The sequence below is a fragment of the Moschus berezovskii genome, chromosome 23 (assembly GCF_049115385.1).
Source record: "Moschus berezovskii isolate FMDL1 chromosome 23, NW_MosBer_1.0, whole genome shotgun sequence".
Lineage (NCBI taxonomy): Eukaryota > Metazoa > Chordata > Mammalia > Artiodactyla > Moschidae > Moschus > Moschus berezovskii.
In genome coordinates, this window is record NC_142482.1 from 30,292,537 (window position 1) to 30,314,320 (window position 21,784).

The window sequence follows — 21,784 nt, forward strand, 5'->3', positions numbered from 1 at the left end:
GTTTCTCCCAGATCCTTGTCTCACTGTTTGGGAACTGTCAATCCATGTTGATTGCTCTGGATTTCATAGGTGCTAAAATTTGTTTTTGAATCAATGAATGAAGATAAAGAAAGCAGACATTCTAACGGCAAGCTTCTGCTGGGTGAAAAACGGTTGCCTCCAGTTCACAAAATCTCATTATTTCCAATCTAAATAGATCTTCATATTTACTTTATGTTCAGTGGACATGTTACCTTAGGGAAACCTCATCCTAAAACGGCTCACTGTCTTTGCAGTAAACCAGTGGGAGACCCAGCAGGTTTTTAAGGATAGTTCTACAAACAAAAATGGCAAGTGAGTCTGTAAGTCTAGACTCAAGCAGGACACGAAGGTTCTGAGGTCTTTGGTAGTATATAAGTGTGACTAAGGTTCCCTCCCTCTCTGATGTCATTAACCCCTTCAGATCAGACTGTAGTCAGAGTGTGTGCTCAGTCGATCAGTCATGTGCAACTCTTTGCAACCTCATGGACCATACATAGCCCACCAGGATTTTTCCAGGCAAGAATACTGGAGTGGGTTGCCATTTCCTTCTCCAGGGGATCTTTCCGACTCAGGGATTGAACCCACATCTCTTCACTGTTCTGCGTTGGCAGGCAGATTCTTTACCACTGAGCCACTTGGGAAGCCTGTAGCCAGATCCTAAAAGCCACAAGAAACCTGACTCATGGCCTGCTTTGAAGTGATTTCTCTTGAGATACTGTATTACTGTCATTACGAAAAAGGCTGGGATCATCTATAGTTCTTGAGATTTGAAGCCAAAGGCAAACAAGTATCCACAGAAGATTAAACATAGGCTTAACCAAAAAACAGAAAAAACTGATGTTTAAATGCCTATTTTCTTTTCTGTCAACCAACTAATAGATGTTTATTGAATACCTAATATGTGCATGTGGTGATTACAAAGAGGTACAGATTTAAGACTTACCCTCAAGAAATTCTTAATCTGGGGCAGGCTACAAAATACCTGGAGGGACGATTAGGGACAGAAAACAGAAACGATAGAGACCAACAGGAGCATAAAAAGCTCAGAAGATGCAGAAGGCACTGTGCCCTGAGGCAGGCAGGAAGTTGTATGGGAAAGAGCTGGGGAAGGAGGTCACCTTGAAAACCCAGGAAGAGGCAGATGGATTTTCCATATGGTTCAGACACATGACTCTGCATATTTCAGGGGAAGGCACCCTAAGACCTTTCATGTTTCCACATGGGCCACTTGGCAAGGTTCTACCTCACTCGGCGATCGTCCCAGGGAGATGACAAGATAGCCAGTCTGCAGAGGGGCTGAAACAAGGAATCATCTGCCTCCCTGGTTCTGGAGACACAGGAGATTTTCCATCTTGACCTCCTTTTGGGTACGGATAAAAGCTGGAAAACTGCTTGGTGGTTTAATTAGAGTTGGCCTTCCATGACTCAGTGACCCACCACTCTTATTTTCTGTCATCTCGTCCCTAGATTTGCTATCTTCCTGTGGGATTAGGACAATGGAAAGTCTTGTTTTTTTCGCTGTGCAAGTCTTAGCTGTGGCACATGGGATCCAGTTCCCTGACCAGGGATTGAACCTGAGCCCCCTATTGAGAGCATGGAGTCTTAACCACTGGACCACCAAGGGAAGTCCCAGGACAGTGGAAAGCTGACACCATGCTGATCTTGCTTAGGCTGCCACGGAAGTCCCAACTTCAAGCACCATCTGGGCTCACTGTCTCTTTCCAGGCCAAACCTATGGCAGCGTGGCCAACCAACCCGCAGGAGTCACTGCTGCTTAAGGACTGCTCAATGGACTGGCACATACAGTCTGGAAGGAGTAATGGGAAGAGGCCAATGTACTGGCAGGTTAACTAACTTCTCCCAAGTAAAGCGGTTGGAAGAAGTAAATTAATGTCGTTTGGAAAAGAAACCTGCAGTTCCGTAGTGCCACAGTCTGCTGCCCTGCTAGTTGACCTCTTAACAAATATAATTTTGAAAGTGACTTGTTCTGAGGCAGCACAGACCCAGGGCTGAATTAAAGAAGCTGCTAACGGGAGAGGGAAACCATCATTTCTAATGCAAATTGTGTTCACCAACTTTTTTTCCACTTCCTTATCTCTGCTCACCACTATCCCACGCACACAATTACACATCCTGGGCTGGGAGAAACAAAAGACTGTATCACAATTAACAGGCAAATATCTAAAAGGGGCATTTGTATAAAGTTATAAGGGGTTGCTGCATGTACTTCTGGATCGGCCACTGCAAACACATGTAAATAAGATGGGGACTGTTTTCTAACATGAAATAGCTTGTATGAAAGCATAAAATAGTAGCCTGTGTAATGAGAGCCTTCTAGAGAAATCTGGTTCCACAAAGGAGAGGCTTTGTACACATGGATCTTGGGGAAGTTTTCCTCATAATTTGTACAGGGATTCTTAGTATGTGCATTGATCCTATGTATTTATCTTAAGGTTCAAGACATTACAGAGGACTTGGCATCATTCTATGTAATTACAGTCTGTTATACACTATATGATATCCTATTATATACATAATACTTGGCCTCAGGGAAGAAATGTTAAGTTAAAATAAAATTTTCTTGTAATCAAGTTTTTTGGTATTGAGAAATACTTCTAGGTTCAGGGCAGCAATTCTGTTATCAGAAATCTTTAGTACAATACATGTGGTATAACACCGGTTTAGAGCATGAGCTTTGGGGTCAAAGTGTTGGGTACTAATGCTAGCTCCACCTTGGGCACTTCTGCATAAGGCACTGAACCATCCTTTCCTTTTTTAAAAAATTATTTATTTTTGGTTGCACTGGGTCTTGTTGCTATGCATGGGCCTTCTCTAGTTGTGTGTGTGGGCTTCGCATGTTACAGAGCATGGGCTCAGTAGTTGTGACACATGGGCTTAGCATGTGGAATCTCCCCGGACCAGGGTTCAAATGCAGTGTCTCCTGCATTGGCAGGCAGGCTCTTGACCACAGGACCACCAGGGAAGTTCGAACCTTCTGTTCTTAAATTTGCTTTCTACCATCTACGGGCAACACAGAGAATGACAATGCATCTCTTATAGTGGGGTTGTGAGGATTTAATCAGATAATCACATAAAGTGCTTAGGATAAAGGGTGACACATGGTGTCCTACGATTATTATGTGAAACTATGATTATTATGTGAAACATTACTAAAATGCTGATACAATAAATTATTTTTGATAGCAAGTAAACTGTTAAACAGTTATATAAGTAAACATCTTGCTTCTTGATTTTTCCTATATCTTTTTTCTAGTTTTATACTCTTTGGGAAAAAAAAAAGGAAGAGTGAAGATTGGGTGGTGATGAGCAGAAAAGAGAACATGAATACAATACCCTATACAGAGTTACAGTGGTTTCCAACAATGAAATATTGTATCTGGGTTTCTCATGACTTTGTAGGAATTGATTGTTTTAAAATATGCTTCAATTGCCAGAACTCTCATAACTTAAGACAGCCTGAATATTTGATATTTTCTTCCAGAAAAAAAATGTCTCTCTTTTTTTTAAGTGCTATGGTATCACTATCCTAGTCATGACACTAGAAACTTACTTTGAGAGATATGACTTTTTAATATTTGAGCTTTTAAAGCCATCTGGCCCTTATTTAACCATCACATTTACATCCAATTCCTGCAGGCAGAGATTTGTTGTTTAAGCTTGGCTTGACGCCCTCTGCAGAAAGCCTTTCCTTTAATGAACACGACTCCACTAAAACTGCTAGAGTCCCCTGGTCTGCCCTTGTTGCCCATCCCCCACCAACTATACAATAAGAGCACAGAAAGTTTCATCTTCTCTTTCAAACAAGAAGATAAAAATAAGAAAATAAATGGATGAAGAATCAGCTTAATGTGGCCGCCACTGCTATGACATATTCAACTTGATGCCCTTATATTATTTGCAGAAGTGTTTATGTACTATGAAATGTTCAGCCAGAGCATACAGGAAACTGTAAAATATTTTGTAAGATGTATACATGGTTGATGGTAGAACTTTAAGTGCAACTTGGGAAGGTTCTATCCACATTCCAGGAAGGCAGATGAGGGAATATTTTCTCTATAGTGACTCAGTTTTACGTAAGGGGTTACATGAACTGGAAATAAATGCCTGATTTGGGAACTATATAATCTTTTTTTCATAAAATTAAATGTTATAATTTCTAGACAAGTAAATTTGTTTACTCTCAGACCAAGAATTACCAGTTATGTTTATCTGTCTTCTACACGGTAAAAAGCATTAAAAGTGGATTGTTTTTTATTTTATAGGAACAAAGAACATAGAGTAATAAGTGAGGAATTCGTCCAAATACAGAAATTATATACACCATTAAAAATAGTTATGCTTCTGATGGTTTTTAAATAACAATTCTTGCCTCTAAAACTGGAACATTATTTTTGGATCTCAACTATTGCAATACGTGCAGACAGAACGTTAATGACATATCCTCAAAATGGCATGTTTAGAACGTTGTATTTCCAAATTCAGGTGAAGGGAGAAATATTTATTTTTTAAAAACATTTATTTTTAATTGTGGGATAACTGCTCCACAATACTGTGTTGGTTTCTGCCATACATCAACATGAATAGGTATATATGTGTCTCCTCCCTCCTGAACTTCCCTTCCACCTGCCACCCAATCCACTCTTCTAGGTTGTTACAGAGCCCTGGTTTGAGCTCCCTGAATTATACAGCAAGTTCCCACTGGCTATCTATGTTACACAGCAGTGTGTGTGTTTCCATGTTACTCTCTCCATTTGTCCCACCCTGTCCTTCCTCCCTGCACCCTCCCCCAGGTCTGTAAGTCAGTTCTCTGTGTTTACATTCCATTGAAGTGAAGTGAAGTCCCTCAGTTGTGTCTGACTTTTTGTGACCCCATGGACTATAGCCTGCCAGGCTCCTCCGTCCATGGGATTCTCCAGGCAAGAATACTGGAGGGGGTTGCCATTTCCTTCTCCAGGGGATCTTCCCAACCCAGGGAATCAAACCCGGGTCTCCCGCATTGCAGGCAGACTCTTCACCCTCTGAGCCACCAGGGAAGTCCCTAATCGCTGTCCTGCATATAGGTTCATCAGTAGGTCTTTCTAGATTCCATATATATGTGTTACTATACAATATGTTTTTCTCTTTCTGACTAACTTCACTTTGTATAACAGGCTCTAAGTTCATCTACCTCATTAGAACCGAACTCAAATATGTTTCTTTTCATGGCTGAGTAACATTCTGTTGTGTATATGTACCACAGTTTCTTTATCGATTCATCTCTTGATGGACATCAAGGTTGCTCCCATGTCCAAGCGATTGTAAATAGTGCTACAGTGAACACTGGGGTACATATGTCTTGTTTCAATTTTGGTTTCCTTGGGGTATATGCCTAGTAATAAGATTGCTGGGTTATAGGGTAGTTTTATTTCTAGTTTTCTAAGGGATCGAAGGGAGAAATATTTCTATTTCTTTTATCCTCATGTCTATAGTACAATTCAGTTCAGTTCAGTTGCTCAGTCGTGTCTGACTCATAAGGCAGCATCAATTTCTCATAAGGGAGGTTATTTATTTACTTACCTGATTTATTTTCAAATTCCATCTCCTAAACACAGGGCTACAAAAATAGAAACTATTTTGTATATTCCCATTTGATTTACAATTGAGCCTGACTTTTTATTTTGTTTAGCTTTAACTTTTCATTTTATGTTGGAATACAATTAATTTACAATATTGTGTTAATTTCAGGTGTATAGCAAAGTTTATTATTATGCATATACATATATCTATTCTTCTTCAGGTTCTTTTTTCACATAGGTCATTAGAGAGTATTGAGTATAGTTTCCTGTGCTATACAGTAGGTTCTTGCTGATTATTTTGTATACTGATTATATTTATTTTGTAATCCCAACCTCTTAATTTATCCACTACCCCCCATCTTTCCCTTTTGGTAACCATAAGTTTGTTTTCTGAGAGTCTGTTTCTGTTTTGCAAATACGTTCATTTGTATGATTTTTTAAATTCCACATATAAACGATATCATATGATATTTGTCTACTAAGTGACTTATTTCTCTTGGTATCCTACAATGCATGAGTCCTGGGTTTGATCCCTGGGCTGGGAAGATCCCCTGGAGGAGGGCATGGCAAGCCACTTCAGTATTCCTTCCTGGAGAATCCCCATGGACAGAGGAGCCTGGCAGGACACAACTGAGTGACCAAGTGCAGCACACATGATAATCTCTGGGTCCATCCAATGTTGCTGCAAATGGCATCATTTTGTTCTTTTTTATGGCTAAGTAATACTCCACTGTATATAGTCACCACATTTTCTTTATCCATTCATCTGCTGATGGACATCTTGATTGCTTCCATGTCCTGGTTATTGCAAACAGTGCTGCAATGAACACTAGGGTGCATGTACTTTTTTGAAGTATGGTTTTCTTCAGATGTAGGCCCCAGAGTCGGACTGACGGGTCATACGGTAGCTCGAGTTTTAGTTTTTTAAGGAACCTCCAGAGTGTTCTCCCTAGTGGCTGTACTAATTTACATTCCCACCAACAGTGTGCGAAGGTTCTCCTTTCTCCACATCCTCTCCAGCATCTATTGTCTGCAGACACTTTGATGATGGCCATTCTGACCAGTGTGAGGTGATATCTCATTGTAGTTCTGGTTTGTATTTCTCCAATAATTAGCGATGCTGAACATCTTTTCATGTGCCTTCTTTTTAAAAATTGGTGTACAACTGACATATAACACATTAGTTAATTAATATCACAGCCCATCTGAAGATTTTAATCTAACACTTGTGCTTTAGAATATGTCCATAATTAGAGTCATTTAAAAAATAAAGAGTTTGGGGGCTTCCCTGATGACTCAGAATCTGCCTGAGATGCAAAAGACAGATCACAGGTTCAATCTCTGAGTTAGGAAGATCCCCTGGAGAAGGAAATGGTAACCCACTCCAGTATTCTTCCCTGGGAAATTCTATGGACAGAGAAGCCTGGAGGGCTACAGTTTATGGGGTTGCAGAGTCAGACATGGCTGAGAGACTAACATTTTCACTTTCACAAAATAAGTTTATTGTCTAAGACAAACATGCCATAAAACCCTGACATGTCTTGGTAACATCTAAGGCAGATCCAGAATGGCAGAGTTTAAGACTAAACAGAATTAGGGACAATGAGTCTGGTCTCTGGTCTGTCACAGCCACTGTTAAGTGACCTTGGGAGAGTCAGCTTCCCTCTCCAGGCCATCAATTTCCATATGTAAAATGAATGGATGTAGTTAGTGGTCTTTAAGACCATCTTCTACTCTGACATTTTATGATTCCACATAATATTTTAAACTTGAAAGAACAATTTATTTAACTCACAATTTCTGAAACTTTCCTTTTATAAATCTTTTCTCCCCCTATACTCACTGCTTAAGGAAATTCTATTTCACTTCAAATTTAGCGTTGTGGAAAGAGTCAGAAAAAGAACCTAAGTGTAGACAAGGAAAAAAAAAGAATTACAAATATTAATACTGAGCAATTATGGGGACATCTAGGCTGGTTCAGGACAGACATAAATGACCTTGTTTTATTCTAAATTCAGCTCATTGGCTTATGATGAAAAGTGAAAGGTTATTATATGGACTTACTGGGCAAAACCAGATTTTATAAATAATTACCTGTCAGACTGTTCAAGATAGACAAACATACGCCAGACCAACAAAAACACAGACCTGTCATATTTCTGAGAGAAATGTACGTTGAGTCTTCCTTCTCTGGGACTATAAGGAGATCAGGTAGAATAAAATGAAGGGGAAAAAACCCAAACCTTATATTTTCTGCCTTGTGCATACTTTAAAGTGCATAATGTGGGAGAGGAGGAATTTTGATGTGAAAAATCAGCTCCTGAAGATTTTATACATCTATGAGCCTGGCATAGAAACCAAATACAATAAATGCTGTCATTTAAAAAAGTTAGCATGTCTACTGCAAGCTTATAATTTTCTGTGATTAGGGACGCCAAGAAAAATAAGAATGATGATAAAAAGAAAAGTTTAATCATACATTTCACCAATCACAGATGGAACATCAAAACCCTTTGGCAATTTTTTGATATTATATATCTGTTTTTTTTTGTTGTTGTTGTTGTTGTTCTTGACATGAAGATTTTTTCCAGAAGGACTAACTCAGAACAGGTAAATGATAGTTCACAAATGTGAATATTGTGGCACAATCCCATTAGCTGAGCCTCACTGTGATCTGGTCACAGCAGGAAAATCCTTCACGCTTCTTGTTTCTGTTTTTGTTAATTCTTAACAAAGGCTCTCTCAGTGCGTATAGAAACCACAATAAAAGTAAAATTACACAAAACTCATCAAGTATGAAAGAGATCACTTCCTTTTTTGCAATTCAAGTTGAATCAAGATCTGTATTTGACTGCTACATTCAAGTTTGTTTCCAAGAGTGAGTTCCTCATTTGTTGGAGAAAGTATAGATATCAGAAGGATAATTCAGCTGCTAGAGCAGGGAAGTGCCCAGCCCACACTCAGTCTGGGTGCTAGCACTTTGGAGTGAGAAAACCGATCACTCAGCTGCCCTTTCATTGATTCTAACTGATTGGCTTCTAAATGGGTATGGTGTGTGTGAGGGGTGGGCCTGGGGATCCAAGGGACAGGGGAAGGAGAGAAATGAAGACGGGAAGAGTTCTATGAGGGGAAAAAACACACCACAGGCAGATACTTGGAAAGTTGGGAAGATGCCGTAAGAATGACAGATGTACAATACGTGGGGTGAAGGGAAGAAAAGATAGGAACAGACAGTTCATTGGGCCTATTAGGTCTTTGATTAGTGTGAGTTCATAAGGTGGACATGTGTCTGTAAAATACATGAAGATCTAGTCACCACATGTCAGAAAGTAGAGTTGATGGGACAGTGCAAGGGGAAATGTGACTGTCCTTTTAATTCTGTTTTCTTTGTTCCAAACCTGGATTACCAAATGCATCAAATAAAACACAGACTAAACACTGAGAAAAAAAAAAAAAAGACACTGCTTTTAAGTTATGTGAGCTGAGAGAAGCTCTATTCCAAATTCAAATTGCAAAATTGCATTCTTGTCCACCTACACACCACCCTGAACATCCTGCCATTAATTGGCTAAATGGCCCATCCAGTAAACAAGACTAAGCATTGAGGGGGCTGGAGAAGGGCTGGAGTCAGTCAGTTGATAGTCACAACAAACCAACCCACTCCCAAGGCTGTGGAGAAGGTAAACTTGTATTTTATTTTGCCCAAGGAGGGGAACAGAAATCACCTTAATATAACATTGCCTTTCCTGTTGTCGCAGTCACAGTCACATCAGCAGGCCAGAAAAGCCATCCCATTCCTGCGGTAGGCACTCTGTCAAAGAAAAAGAAATCTGCAGTGAATTATCACATCAAGTCAAACCAGGAAAGGAGGCAAAAGAACAAGCAGCACTTTCTTCCTGTTTTGGGACTTTGCTGGCTACAATCTAGTAGGGTGCTTCATCTGAACATTATTGGTGGTCAAGCATTAGCAACTGCTCTGTTAAAAAGTCAGTGTGGTTAACAAGTGGTTAGTGATTCTATTTCAGGGGAGTGGGAGAAATGTAAAATAAGACATACCATTTTGTTAATTGATTTGGCTTGGTTAGGCCAAAGACATGTTGTGTTGAATCTGTTTGTCCTTTAGAAACATGTGTTCTCTATTGGACATGCCCAAGAATCACTTCTAACTAAGTATCTTAATAGCCTATAAATTACTGACTCATTATATCCTTCCCAGGCCTAATTTATAGTCTCAGTAAAAAGCTATGGAACAGATAGTAATAGAGGCCCCCTTGCCCAATACGGTGCTCTCTAAGGAGTTCTGTACATTATAGGCATTACAGAAAACTTGAATCTTTCATAATTTTTTTATGCATGTATAGATAGATAGATAGATATTCATGATGGGATAAAAATATATCCATCAGAAAATGGAAAAAGAAAAATGGGAAGATAAATACTAATTGTAATAATGTAATATACTCCAGTAAAGAAAGTAACACAGCATAATAATGTAATATACTCCATAAAGAAAGCAACATTTCATCCCAAGAGATATGTTTTGCATTTCAGAATTGGAAGAATCAGGCCATACAGGGCCTCTCACAATGAGACACAGAGTGAAGTAGAACTGAAATCCAGGTTTTAGGAATAAAATTCCTCTTTTCACCACCATAGTTTTCATTAGTTAAACGTGGACCAGCCACCTTCAGAGAATTCGTAACCCTCAATTAGATGGAATTTTTCTATAATTTATTTTCAGAAAAATGGGAAAAGACAAATCCTCATAACATCATGAATTTTTTGTTCTTTTAAGCTAATAAAATTGGCTGCTCTGGAGTATATAAACTTTCAGTCCAATAAATTTACCTTCAACAGCCATCTTACAGGAAACACAGAATAAGCTTTTATGATTAAGATAATGTCAGGAATGCGTGGAAGAGTTTAATTCTAAAAAATGATTATTTTTAATCATACAGAAAAAAAAAAAGGTGAAACCCAAGTTTTTGAGAAAGACTTCTACCAACAAGAGGTGAAACAAAAATGGTTTTCCAAATAACTTTCTCTTAATCATAAAATTCAATTAGCTTCAAAATATTCCCTCCAAATCTCCTGCTTACACAGGATTTACTATGGTTGTCAGGCTTGGGAGCCCTGGTTGAAACTTCATTAGTGGGCTGGTACGCAGTTCACTCTGGATCAGCGTATCAAGGATGAGAAAACGGGCAGATCTGATAGAGCCCTTCTTTGGGGCTCACTCTGTGAGTTCCATCTTACCACGGGACTTTCTGCGTCATGGGGCACTTTTGGACTGAAGCACACGTGCAAACAAAGGCCAACTCAAGCTCCTAAGACCATGCACAGGAGAACAGGGGAAAATGAGCTCCTTGGAGAGCCACAAATAACTTGCAGGAATGGATAGGGTGTCTTCCCACAACCACAGGCAGGGGAGCCTCAGGCCCTGAAATAGCCCCTTCCACCACGGCCGCCTTCAAGAGGCTCACACCAAAGTAATACTTTCTGCTTCTTACCCTTGATATTTCACGTTTTACAACCACTGTGACAACCTTCAACATAACATAATATTTAAAGCCCAGGGATGGTTTACATGGAGATAAACAGACCTGGGAGTAAACCTGGATTCCTCTTCAACATAAATGGCAGAGGTGAACCTTGCTTGAAAAAGTTATCTTGGCTCAGGAGAAGACCAAGTTTTGGCTGAGTCCACCTGAATCTTTCCAGGGTGGGTGATACGAAATGATTTACTCCAGTGTTGAAAAGGTCTCTTTTCACCTTCATAGGTGAGTTGATTAATGCTGTTTGCAAACTGAATAACAGAGGCCCTCAAGTTTAATAAGAAAACCAAAGTTTAGAGCTGACCCGGATTTCTGGAATAAGTTCTTCCTATTCTAATTCTAAAATAAAGAAGGAACAAACAAGCATGTGTAATTAGTGAAGAGCAATTTCAGCAAACCAATCCCCTAGGGTCCTCCACCCTGAGTCACTGCTTTTTCCTTTTGATGTATAAAGGATGTATGTTGTCTGTCTGTGTAGGGCAATTATGGGAACGTCCCAAATTTGGCATCCCTTCCAGAGTAAGCAACTTGAAAGGAAGATGGATGGAGACAACTCATCTTTGTGTCAACTGTGAATTTCTCTCTATTTGTGCTGCGAATGCTGAAACTAAATTTAAACATTGCTTGGTGTGAGGGCCTTCCAGAGGCCACGTTCTCATGAAACCCTCTGCATCCCACTCACTCTCTATTGTTAGATACTGTGAACGATTCACAGACACTCTTAGTAAAACCCAGACCTTGAGCAGAAAAAGCCAGGACTGCCCCAACTACTGAAAAGTATAAATTAATTAATAACAAACTCCCTCTCCTCAAACCAGCTCTGACTTGCTATATACCACTTAAGCTTCATTTCTGATTTAATAGAGCTCTGTTCTCAACTATTGTTTGCTTCCACGTAAATGTATTGAAAAGTTCAGATATTTTAGTATCTCTCAAAGTACCAGCAAAGAATACATGTATACATATACATGTGTGTGTATGTATTTATGTGTGTGTGTAGTATGTGGCTTCCCTGGTGGCTCAGATGGTAAAGAATCTGCTGGCAATGCAGGAGACCCCGGGTTCAATCCCTCAGTCAGGAAAATCCCCTGCAGAAGGGAATAGCAACCCCCTCCAGTATTCTTGCCTGGAGAATTCCATGGACAGGAGCCTGGCAGGCTATAGTCCATGGGGACACAAAGAGTTGGACACGACTGAGCGACTAACACTTCCACGTAAAAGTATTATATGTATTTTTATTTTTTTAAGGACCAATTGTAGTTCATAGGTCTTTTTTTCTAAAATTGAGTATCAAGTTAGTTCCCCATTTTTGACACTCTTTTTTATTTATTCAGCTCCAAATTATGACCTGTTACTGGAAGCTCAATCTACCTGGATAAGCAGACACAGATTCTACCTGCTGCACTGGGCACTGGTGGGATATTAACTCATAAGTGTGTACCTTTAAAATAGGAATTTAAAAAGTCTGTGCATGGGCAATGAACAAACTAGGGAAAACATTTAAATCCCAAACTGGTTTACTTCTGCTTTTATGGTTCATCATAATTACACATTTTAAGGAATACAAATAAACATTAAAAAGGAAAAGGTTAATAAATATCTTAAGCAAAAAGAAGAAAATATGCCACAAAGTATATCCTGCAGTTCAAAGTTGAATATGATTGCGTATATATGTGTTGTTTGTGCCAGCAGCCTAATTAGTAAGACTTTAATTACAGATAAAACTATCCCCTTCAGTTCAGACCTACGCTTTATTCTCACTACTACACTTCCTGATTTATTCTGCTTTTTAAAGTAAAGTAAAACAAGAATTTCACTGTAGGGACTAACATCAGCAAGATGGCAAACTAGGAGGTCCTAAAGCTTGTCTCCCCAACAAAACAATAAACAACTATAAACAGTCAAAAAGTAGCTCTGAATTAAAACAAAAAAGTATGAAAATACAGAAAAGTGTAGGAAGCATTTTATTTGTATTATTCACCTACCCCAGTCCAGAGCAGCTCAGTACAAAGAGTGACCCCACCTTGGAGGGATATCATCCAGGAGGAAAAGGAAAGCAGGAGATTCCCTGCAAACCTCCCCTCCCCAGTGCTGTGGACGTTTGCAGTGTTTGCTACCAAGCACCCCCACAGTCTTTACCAACGAAGAACCCAGTCATCGAGCTGCACGGAGTCCCCACTGCTGTGTTTCCTTACTGGGGCTGGAGCTGTCTCTGCGGTGAGACTTGCTCCCCTGTGCCTCACTCTCTGGGATCGTGATGCCATAGCATCTCACCGTTGATGTGAGTGAAGCTACTGTTGCTCTCTATACCCCGCCTCCAGGGTTCTGCAGCTAACTATCAGCGGGGCCCAGATGCTGCTTTCTGTTCCACTCCTGGTCCTAAGTCATGCACTGCTTGCCATCACTGGGCTACACTGATACAGCTCTGCGTTCTACTCTTTGGGTCGTGAGTCATGGCTTTGGCCTGGCATTGCTGAGGCTAAGCTGCTGCTGCTCTGTACCCTGTGCCCTGGAGCCAGAGGCAGGACTTTGACCCACCAGCCCCGGAGTGTGCTGTGGCTGCACCCTGTCACCCCACAGCTTGTGCCACTACTGTACCTCCTCATCCTGGGGCCACAAACCACTGCGGTGAGTCCCAAGGACCCAGACCCTGGCTCCAGGGAAGATGTGCACATGCCCACACCCCAGGCACCGGCCCCGGCATCACTGCAGGTGCACCGGCACACCAGGTACTGCCCCACGTGCCTGATTCCAAAACCCCGGCTGCACTGGCACACTAAGTCTGGCACCAAAAAGGATCCTTTCGGCTAGAAATTCCCTCCACAGGAAAAAAAGGACGACCCCCAGCAGCCTCTGGCATTGAAGACCCCAACAGCTGTCGACTCCACTGCCACTGGCAGGACCTCTGTGGTCTGGGCCACTGCAGATCCCTGCAGTCTTTGCCAAAGACGACCTCAGCTGCTGATGGAGCTGTCTGGAGACTGTGCCACTGTGCTTTCCCCAGAATCAGAGCTGCTGAACTCCATCCAGCCAGAGATCTCACAGACACTTTCAGGTGAAAATCCTTCTCTTCCAGAGTCAGTCTGAAAAGGCGGAAAGAGATGACTGCTCCCTCAAATGTGCAAACATCAATGCAAAGCTACTAGAAACAGGAAAAAGCGAGGAAACATACCACCACCAAAGGAGCTCAGTAATTTTCCTGTGACTAAGGCCAAAGAAATAGGTATCTGTGAGTTACTTGAAAAAGAATTCAAAATGATTATCTTAGGAAAGCACAGTAAGATTTAAGTTGTCTGTCAGAAAGCTGACAGACTGAGTTGTCTGAGTTCAACTCAGTGAACTCAAGAAAACAATGCATGAACGAAATGAGAAGTTCAATAAAGAGACAGAAATCATAAAAAAGACTGAAACAAAAATTTTGGAGCTGAAGGATGAAAAATGCAAGAGAGAGCTTCAAAACCAGACTCAACCGAACAGAAGAAAGAATGTGCCAACTTGAAGAGATATATTTTGATATTATTCATCAAGAGGAGAAAAGAAATAAGAATGAAAAAAGGGTGATAAAAGTCTATGTAAATTCAGGGATATCATTTAAGTGAAACAATATAGTCAACTCTCATATGTTAGTCACAAAACAAAGTTTAACAAACTTAAGAACACTGAAATCCTATCAAGTATATTTCCCAAACACAATGAAACTAGAAATCAATGATAGGAAGAAAGCTAGAAAATTCACAAATATGTAGAAATTTAAAAAACCCGCCCACATGGATAAGCAAAGGGTCAACAAAAAAGTCAAAAAAGGAAATACAAATATTTCAAGACAAACAACAAAAAAAGCCCTACAACATACCAAAACTTATGGGATGCAGCAGAAGTTCTAAGAGGCAAGTTTATAGTGATAAATGCCTACCTTAAGACAAAAGGAAGATTTTAAACAAACCTAGCCTGAGGAAATGGCAACCCAATCCAGTGTTCTTGCCTGGAGAATCCCAGGAATGGGGGAGCCTGGTGGGCTGCCGTCTATGGGGTCGCACAGAGTCAGACACGACTGAAGTGACTTAGCAGCAGCAGCAGCAGCCTTATATATTATATAAGCTTATATGTTTCAATTATCCCTCAATAAAGCTGGAAAAAAATGGGGAAACAATCCATTATAGCAGGTCTCAAGTTCACTTTTAAATACTTCATTTCTCAAAGGTCTAAGACAGAAGATTTTTGTTCTATTATCTGAATTTTTATAAATTTGCAGAATTTGATTTTAGCAACTCTTTATTGAGTTCCAACTCTGTGTAAACCACTGTGCTTGGGACACAGCTCTTGAAGTCACTAAAGCTCCGTTAACTGAATGTTAACGGTTTGATCACAAGTACAATATACTGAGATGTCATTCTCAAGGGTGGGGAAAAAAATAAGGCAGGCTCTTTGTTTGCTCTTCTACTTTTAATCACAATATTTAATTTCAAATAAAAGGCATGAGATTCGTATATTTCTTAAAGTGGGGGGGGTATTAAAAAATACTATACTTTTTTAAATTGGCTTATGAAGTATTCAATACTTTCATGTCCGTATCTAATTCAGCATTACCACAACTATTAAAAAGAAAGGTCTTATTATTCTCCTTTTTAAAGTGATATGTCTAGTGAGTGATCAGTAAATTTAGGATTCAAAATCTAAAACCTGTATTCTTTTCATTATACCATTGTCTTACACTAAACAAAAGAAAACAACCCCCCCCCCCAAATCTAGCTTAATTTATTCCATCCAGATTACTGTAGACATATCTATTCTCCCAGTCCTAACAAACTCAAGTCTTGCTAAAGGTCACTTAAATTAAAACTGTACTTCAAAGATTTAAACTAGACTAGCTTGGCACAATCCTTGGAGCGCAGAGATGGGACCTGAATCGAAATCACCTTCAGTCTGGAGGCACTCTCAACTAGTGCTTATTTTCCAGACTAATTTAAAGGTTCAGTTCAGCTCAGTCGTGTCCGACTCTCCGCGACCCCATGAATCACAGCACGCCAGGCCTCCCTGTCCATCACCAACTCCCGGAGTTCACTCAAACTCATGTCCACAGAGTCGGTGATGCCATCCAGCCATCTCATTCTCGGTCGTCCCCTTCTCCTCCCACCCCCAACCTTTCCCAGCATCAGAGTCTTTTCCAGTGAGTCAACTCATCGCATGAGGTGGCCAAAGTATTGGAGTTTCAGCTTTAGCATCAGTCCTTCCAATGAACACCCAGGGTTGATCTCCTTTAGAATGGACTGGTTGGATCTCCCTTGCAGTCCAAGGGACTCTCAAGAGTAAATAATAATAAAACACTGTGCGTCCAAATAACTTGGAGAAGCTTTACAAAAATAACAGATACTCTGGCTTCACTTCTTTAAAGCCTATTGGTCTGAGTGGAGTTTGGGTTTGGAATGTTTTAAAAGCAATCCAGGGACTTTCCTGGTGGTCCAGTGGTTAAGAATCCACCTTGCGATGCAGGAGAACGTGGGTTCAATCCCTGGTCGAGGAATAAAGATCCCACATGCCCTGGTGCAACTAAGGCCACAGGCCGCAACTACGGAGCCTGTATACAACAAAAGATCCCACATGCTGCACTAAAACCTGCGGCAACCAAGTAAATACATTTTGAAACAAAATACTTCCCCACGACCTGCATGCACAACCAGGGCTGAGAATGACGGTGGAGTAGGTGAGCACTCCATGAACAGGACTCCAAAATGGTTTTGTCAACAAATAGAGAGCTCTTTCAGTCTGTCACGATTACACATTAAACAGCATTTCATAATGGGAATCCTAGTCTTAGTATGTAATACAGAAGAAACAGAAACTAAGGTTTTCAACTGCTACATTTAAAATGGATAACCTACATGGACCTACTGTATAGCACAGGGAACCCTGCTCAGTGTTATGTGGCAGCCTGGATGGGAGGGGAGTTTGGAGGAGAATGGATCAAGTATATGAATGGCTGAGTCCCTTCAATGTTCACCTGAAACTATCACAGCCTTGTTTGTTAATCAATTATACCGCAGCACAAAATAAAAGGTTTTAAAAATTGAGGTTTTCAGACGTGCCTCTTATGATGATAGCAGACGGGCTACCTGCGGCTCTCTCACTTCTGACTGCGGGCCACGTGCAGACCAGTCACTGTTCTTCTCCTTCCCAGGAGCTGTGAGGGAGTGCAGCCCTGTAGCCCTCCACACCACGTTTAATTCCATAATGGCAGAGCGATTTGGAAACTAAGCCTACTAAACCACGTTAAACAAATCTTTTGCTTACATCTAAAATCAAGGAACAATAAAACTTTGGAATTGGAAAGTGTCTTTGAGAACTCCTCTAGTCCAATTCCTAATCTAAGAGATGAAAAAACTACTGCCCAGAGAGAGACACACATAGATCTGTGGTCATGTGGGAGAGAACCTAGGATGGTTCTCATTCTGCCCAAAGCTGTATGTTCAGCTTCTCTGACCTTAATGGGGAAAACAGATGTCAGGGGGAAAATTGTTTTTCCAGATAAAGAATCCTTGGGAGCAGAACAAAAGTGAAGGGGCTGGAGGGAGGGAAGGACTTCATTGTCCAGAACAGGACAGCTGAGTAGTTAGAACAAGACATGCCATGATGAGCTTTTCATTCCATGCCTGCCTCTTTGGCTATCTGATTAGCTCTCCCTTGGAAAATCACTTAATATCCCTGAGTGCCCCCAATAATAGTTTTGGTAAATAGATGAACTCTCAAAATAACTAAGATCAACCTGGCTGAAAGGTTCTGTGGCAAAAGCATGCACCTTTAGAACCTTCACGGGAATGACGCACCATTTATTTGTGCTCAAGTCTTTCTAATAAGTCTGTGCTCAGTGTCTAAAGATTTAGGATCAAGCATACAATGTGGCCTGCCCGGGTCGGTTTGGAGTTGGCCAATTTGGGCTAAATCCAGGAGAGAAAGGACAATAAAAAGATTTGGAGCCTACATTCACCCTTTCCCAAACTACTGTTAACTCCCAATTAACTAAATGTAGGGTAGACTGCATTTTGGATGATTTGCGGGCCACAGGAGCCACCCTGGTTACCAAGGGCCTGGTGGTTTCTCAAGAGCTCTCTTCTGCTCCATGGGTATGCAGAGGGTACCAAGGGCAGAGGTTCTATGACTACTAGCTTGGCTTTGCTGGAGGATGTGGTGGGGGAGGCAGTGGGGTGAACTGAAAGCAACAGGCTTTCCCCGCATGCGTGCTAAGTTGCTTCAGTTGTGTCCGACTCTCTGTGATTCTATGCACTGTAGCCCACCAGGCTCCTCTGTCCATGGGATTCTCCAGGCAACGATACTGGAGTGGGTTGCCATTTCCTCCTCCAGGGAATCCTCCCCACCCAGGGATCGAACCTGGCTCCTGCATTACAGGTGGATTCTTTATCACTCAGCCACCAGGGAAGCCCACAGGCTTTCCCTAGTCTTCACTAATGAAGTTAACCTAAGTGTTCCATTTATTGGACTATTCAGTTGAGTGGGGGATGAGGGTATGTACGTCTCTGAATTTCATGTATAAAAATGTTAATTTCATGTATAAAAATGCTGTTTCACAAGACAGCTACATTAGCCCACCTCACTCCTAAGTTCCTATCAAGACCAACTATGCTTTTATCTCCCTTTTTCTATCTCTCTTCTGGCAGCAACACTGGAGACTACACCAAGTTGTTTCAAATTCCACAGCCCTCATCAGCCCCAATCCAGCCCTGCCTTCTGTGAGGTCACTGGATTCAGAGTCCAAGCCCCCTCCCAGCTCCTCCATTTGCTGAAGGAGGTGACCGTGCCCTGAGAGGCATCTTGTTCTGCTTTAATACTACAAATCTTTGAACCCCTGGAACTTCATATCAAAGCTATGTAATAGCTCTTTAAAAGATAAAATATGCCCCCTTTTCTTGCTGCCCTTGTGTCTGCGTGTGGGCAAGAGATTTAATTACAATGAATAAAACTGAATGGTGGTCTGAAACTCTTAAAATCAAAGTGGGGATCATGGCTGAATTTCATTAGCAAACATAAATACAAATAGGCACATCTTGTTTGTACCAATGCCATGTGACTTTCCGCCTTTTGATAATTTCATTCTAACTCTGATAAATTTCAGAGAATCTAAATTGAACCATATGATGTATAGCACTGTAATATGCAAAGCTCTTCATTAAACATTTTCCTTTTTTGAGTGCTTCCTCCTGTTATAAATATCCTGTGAAAATCATGGAGCGCAGTTTGTCAGAGAGCAGAGCCTTGATTTAAGACAGTGGAGGGAGCCCTGCCCTCTAAATAAGAGGTCTTCTCTGGCTGGCAGAATGGGAAAAAGACATAGCATTAACTCCCATTCTATTCCAAGTAACTGTGAGCCTATAAATCTTATGGAACGTGTCATTTTATGCATGTTTTTCTCTAAGTCTGTATCATATTCATCTTTAAAGTTATTTCAGCATTCTGGATATAAACATCTCTCAATTAAAATTAATTATTAAAAATTACCATTTCTAATTGCCCAAGTTATCTCAATCAAATTATATGAAAGATGTGTTAATTTCTTTGTTGTCACTGAGCAAAGTAATTACAAGGTTGATGTAAACAGCACTGTATTTTAGAGAAGTTGTTTTTGAATGTTATTTTTAGCAATTTTATATAAGTCTAAATAGAAGTGTACCATCCCTATTCTTAAACTATTCTTTCCATGATACTGTATGCACTAAAATACATTTATGGTAGTAATAATTTAACGGAAATAATATTAAGCTTTTTTTTCCCTTCCACCTAAATTACAAACAATTAAAATACAAATTTCCAAACTATTCCAAGCTGCAGACACATGTTATGTATAAACAATACCAAATTGGCAAAAGTTAGTCGTCAAAATCCCCACGGCAGGCAGGGTGGGGGAGGGAGGTGCTCAGTATAACAACAGTTAATTCTTGCTTTTCTTGTTTGATTCAAAGCTCTCCAGAAGGCAGGGAGTTGTTATTTTATTTGTCTCTGTATGTCCAGGGTACAATCCAATGCACAACATATAAGCAGGTGCTCAACAGACAATCATCTAATGTATGAATGCATTTGATTTGCAAATAGTTTAGATTCCTCTGGACAATGAGAAATGTTAACATGTATTCACCGTGACAGCAGGGGCTGAGATATTGTCAGCTCCAAAAAAATCAGGTTTAGACTAAACGCTTATCATTTCACCAGATAATCGTCAGCAGCAATTAGTAGGAAAAATAAATTAGTGACCTTGATAATTCAGTCATAAGCAATGTTGCAAAGAGTTACTCTGATGTTAGTTCTCAGTTCCCACTGGGAGCATTTCTGGGCTTCTCATTACTGTTATCTGCCAGGAGTAAAAACTTTTGCATCAATGGAGCCAACGGCCTCATGTGCCAGAAAAAAAAGAATCCAAGTCATTTAAAACAACACTATTGAATTGTTTTGTTGCATCTAAACATTTTAAGTTCCAACATTCTGTTACTGAAAAGCTTCAGTTCAGTTCAGTTCAGTCGCTCAGTCGTGTCCGACTCTCCGCGACCCCATGAATCACAGCACGCCAGGCCTCCCTGTCCATCACCAACTCCCGGAGTTCACTCAAACTCATGTCCACAGAGTCGGTGATGCCATCCAGCCATCTCATTCTCTGTCGTCCCCTTCTCCTCCCGCCCCCAACCTTTCCCAGCATCAGAGTCTTTTCCACTGAGTCAACTCGTTGCATGAGGTGGCCAAAGTATTGCAGTTTCACTGAAAAGCTTACAGTAGTATAAAATAATGTTTTAACAGTCTTGGTTGGGTGGCAATGTTCCTCAATTGTATTTTCCATTTTCAAAGTTGTCAACAATGATATAATAAAAATTAAAAGAAAACATTGCCTCAGTGGCCTTTGCTAAATACAACGTGAGGAATAAGTACATGAATAGCAACAGCTGTTTACTAGTGGTCAAGATACCAATTTAGAACAGTAAACAAATTATAATTAAAGTTCTCAAGAATTTTTAGAAGGAAATGAATAATAAAATTACGACACAGAACTATCAGGACACAGTCATGAATAATGAAAATCACTGTGGCAGCCACCTGAGAAGGTCTGTTTTTGATGAACCTATTGTCATTCATTCATTTAACAGCACAGGCTGCAAGACGCAGTGGATACAGCAGTGATCACAGACGTGGTTCCTGCCCTTCATGTTGAACAGTCTAGTGGGGGAGACACTTTGAATGAAAATCGACAAAGGTAAAGGGAATTACAAAATGAGCGTAGAGGATAGTGGGGCCACATAAGAGGCGGGTGGTGATCAACAGTGCTTCTTGGAGGAAGACACTCAGCTGAGGCCAAGCTGGGGATGGGATGAGTGGTGAAAGGGCAGCAGGACAGAAAAATATTCTAGGTTAAGACCCAGAGGAGAGAGAGCCTGACTTATTTCCAAATGCCAGTCTACAGGCTGTGCTTGTCACAATTCTAAGACACCAACCCACACCACCTACCTCTGAAGGGTTTATCAAAATTCAGGTAAGAAACGCTCATGTTATATAAACGTTCAACCAATTCTTTTGAATCACTGCTTTAGAGCCTGATATAAACTCTTTACACCAAACTGGAAGAATTGGAGGACTTCTGGT

General features: G+C 40.6%; 1 protein-coding gene across 3 annotated transcripts in view; it reads right to left on the reverse strand.

Moving 5' to 3' along the window:
• Positions 1–21,784, reverse strand: part of SUPT3H (SPT3 homolog, SAGA and STAGA complex component) — a 418,542-nt gene that overhangs the window by 13,848 nt on the left and 382,910 nt on the right. The window contains exon 12 of one of the 3 annotated variants that reach the window (XM_055406163.2): positions 9,323–9,408. In XM_055406163.2, coding sequence (XP_055262138.1) covers positions 9,367–9,408 — 42 coding nt within the window. In that variant the 3' untranslated portion in view covers positions 9,323–9,366. Of the gene's footprint in view, positions 1–9,267; positions 9,428–21,784 lie in introns of those variants that run through there. The other 2 variants (XM_055406162.2, XM_088831212.1) reach the window with 2 other exon arrangements.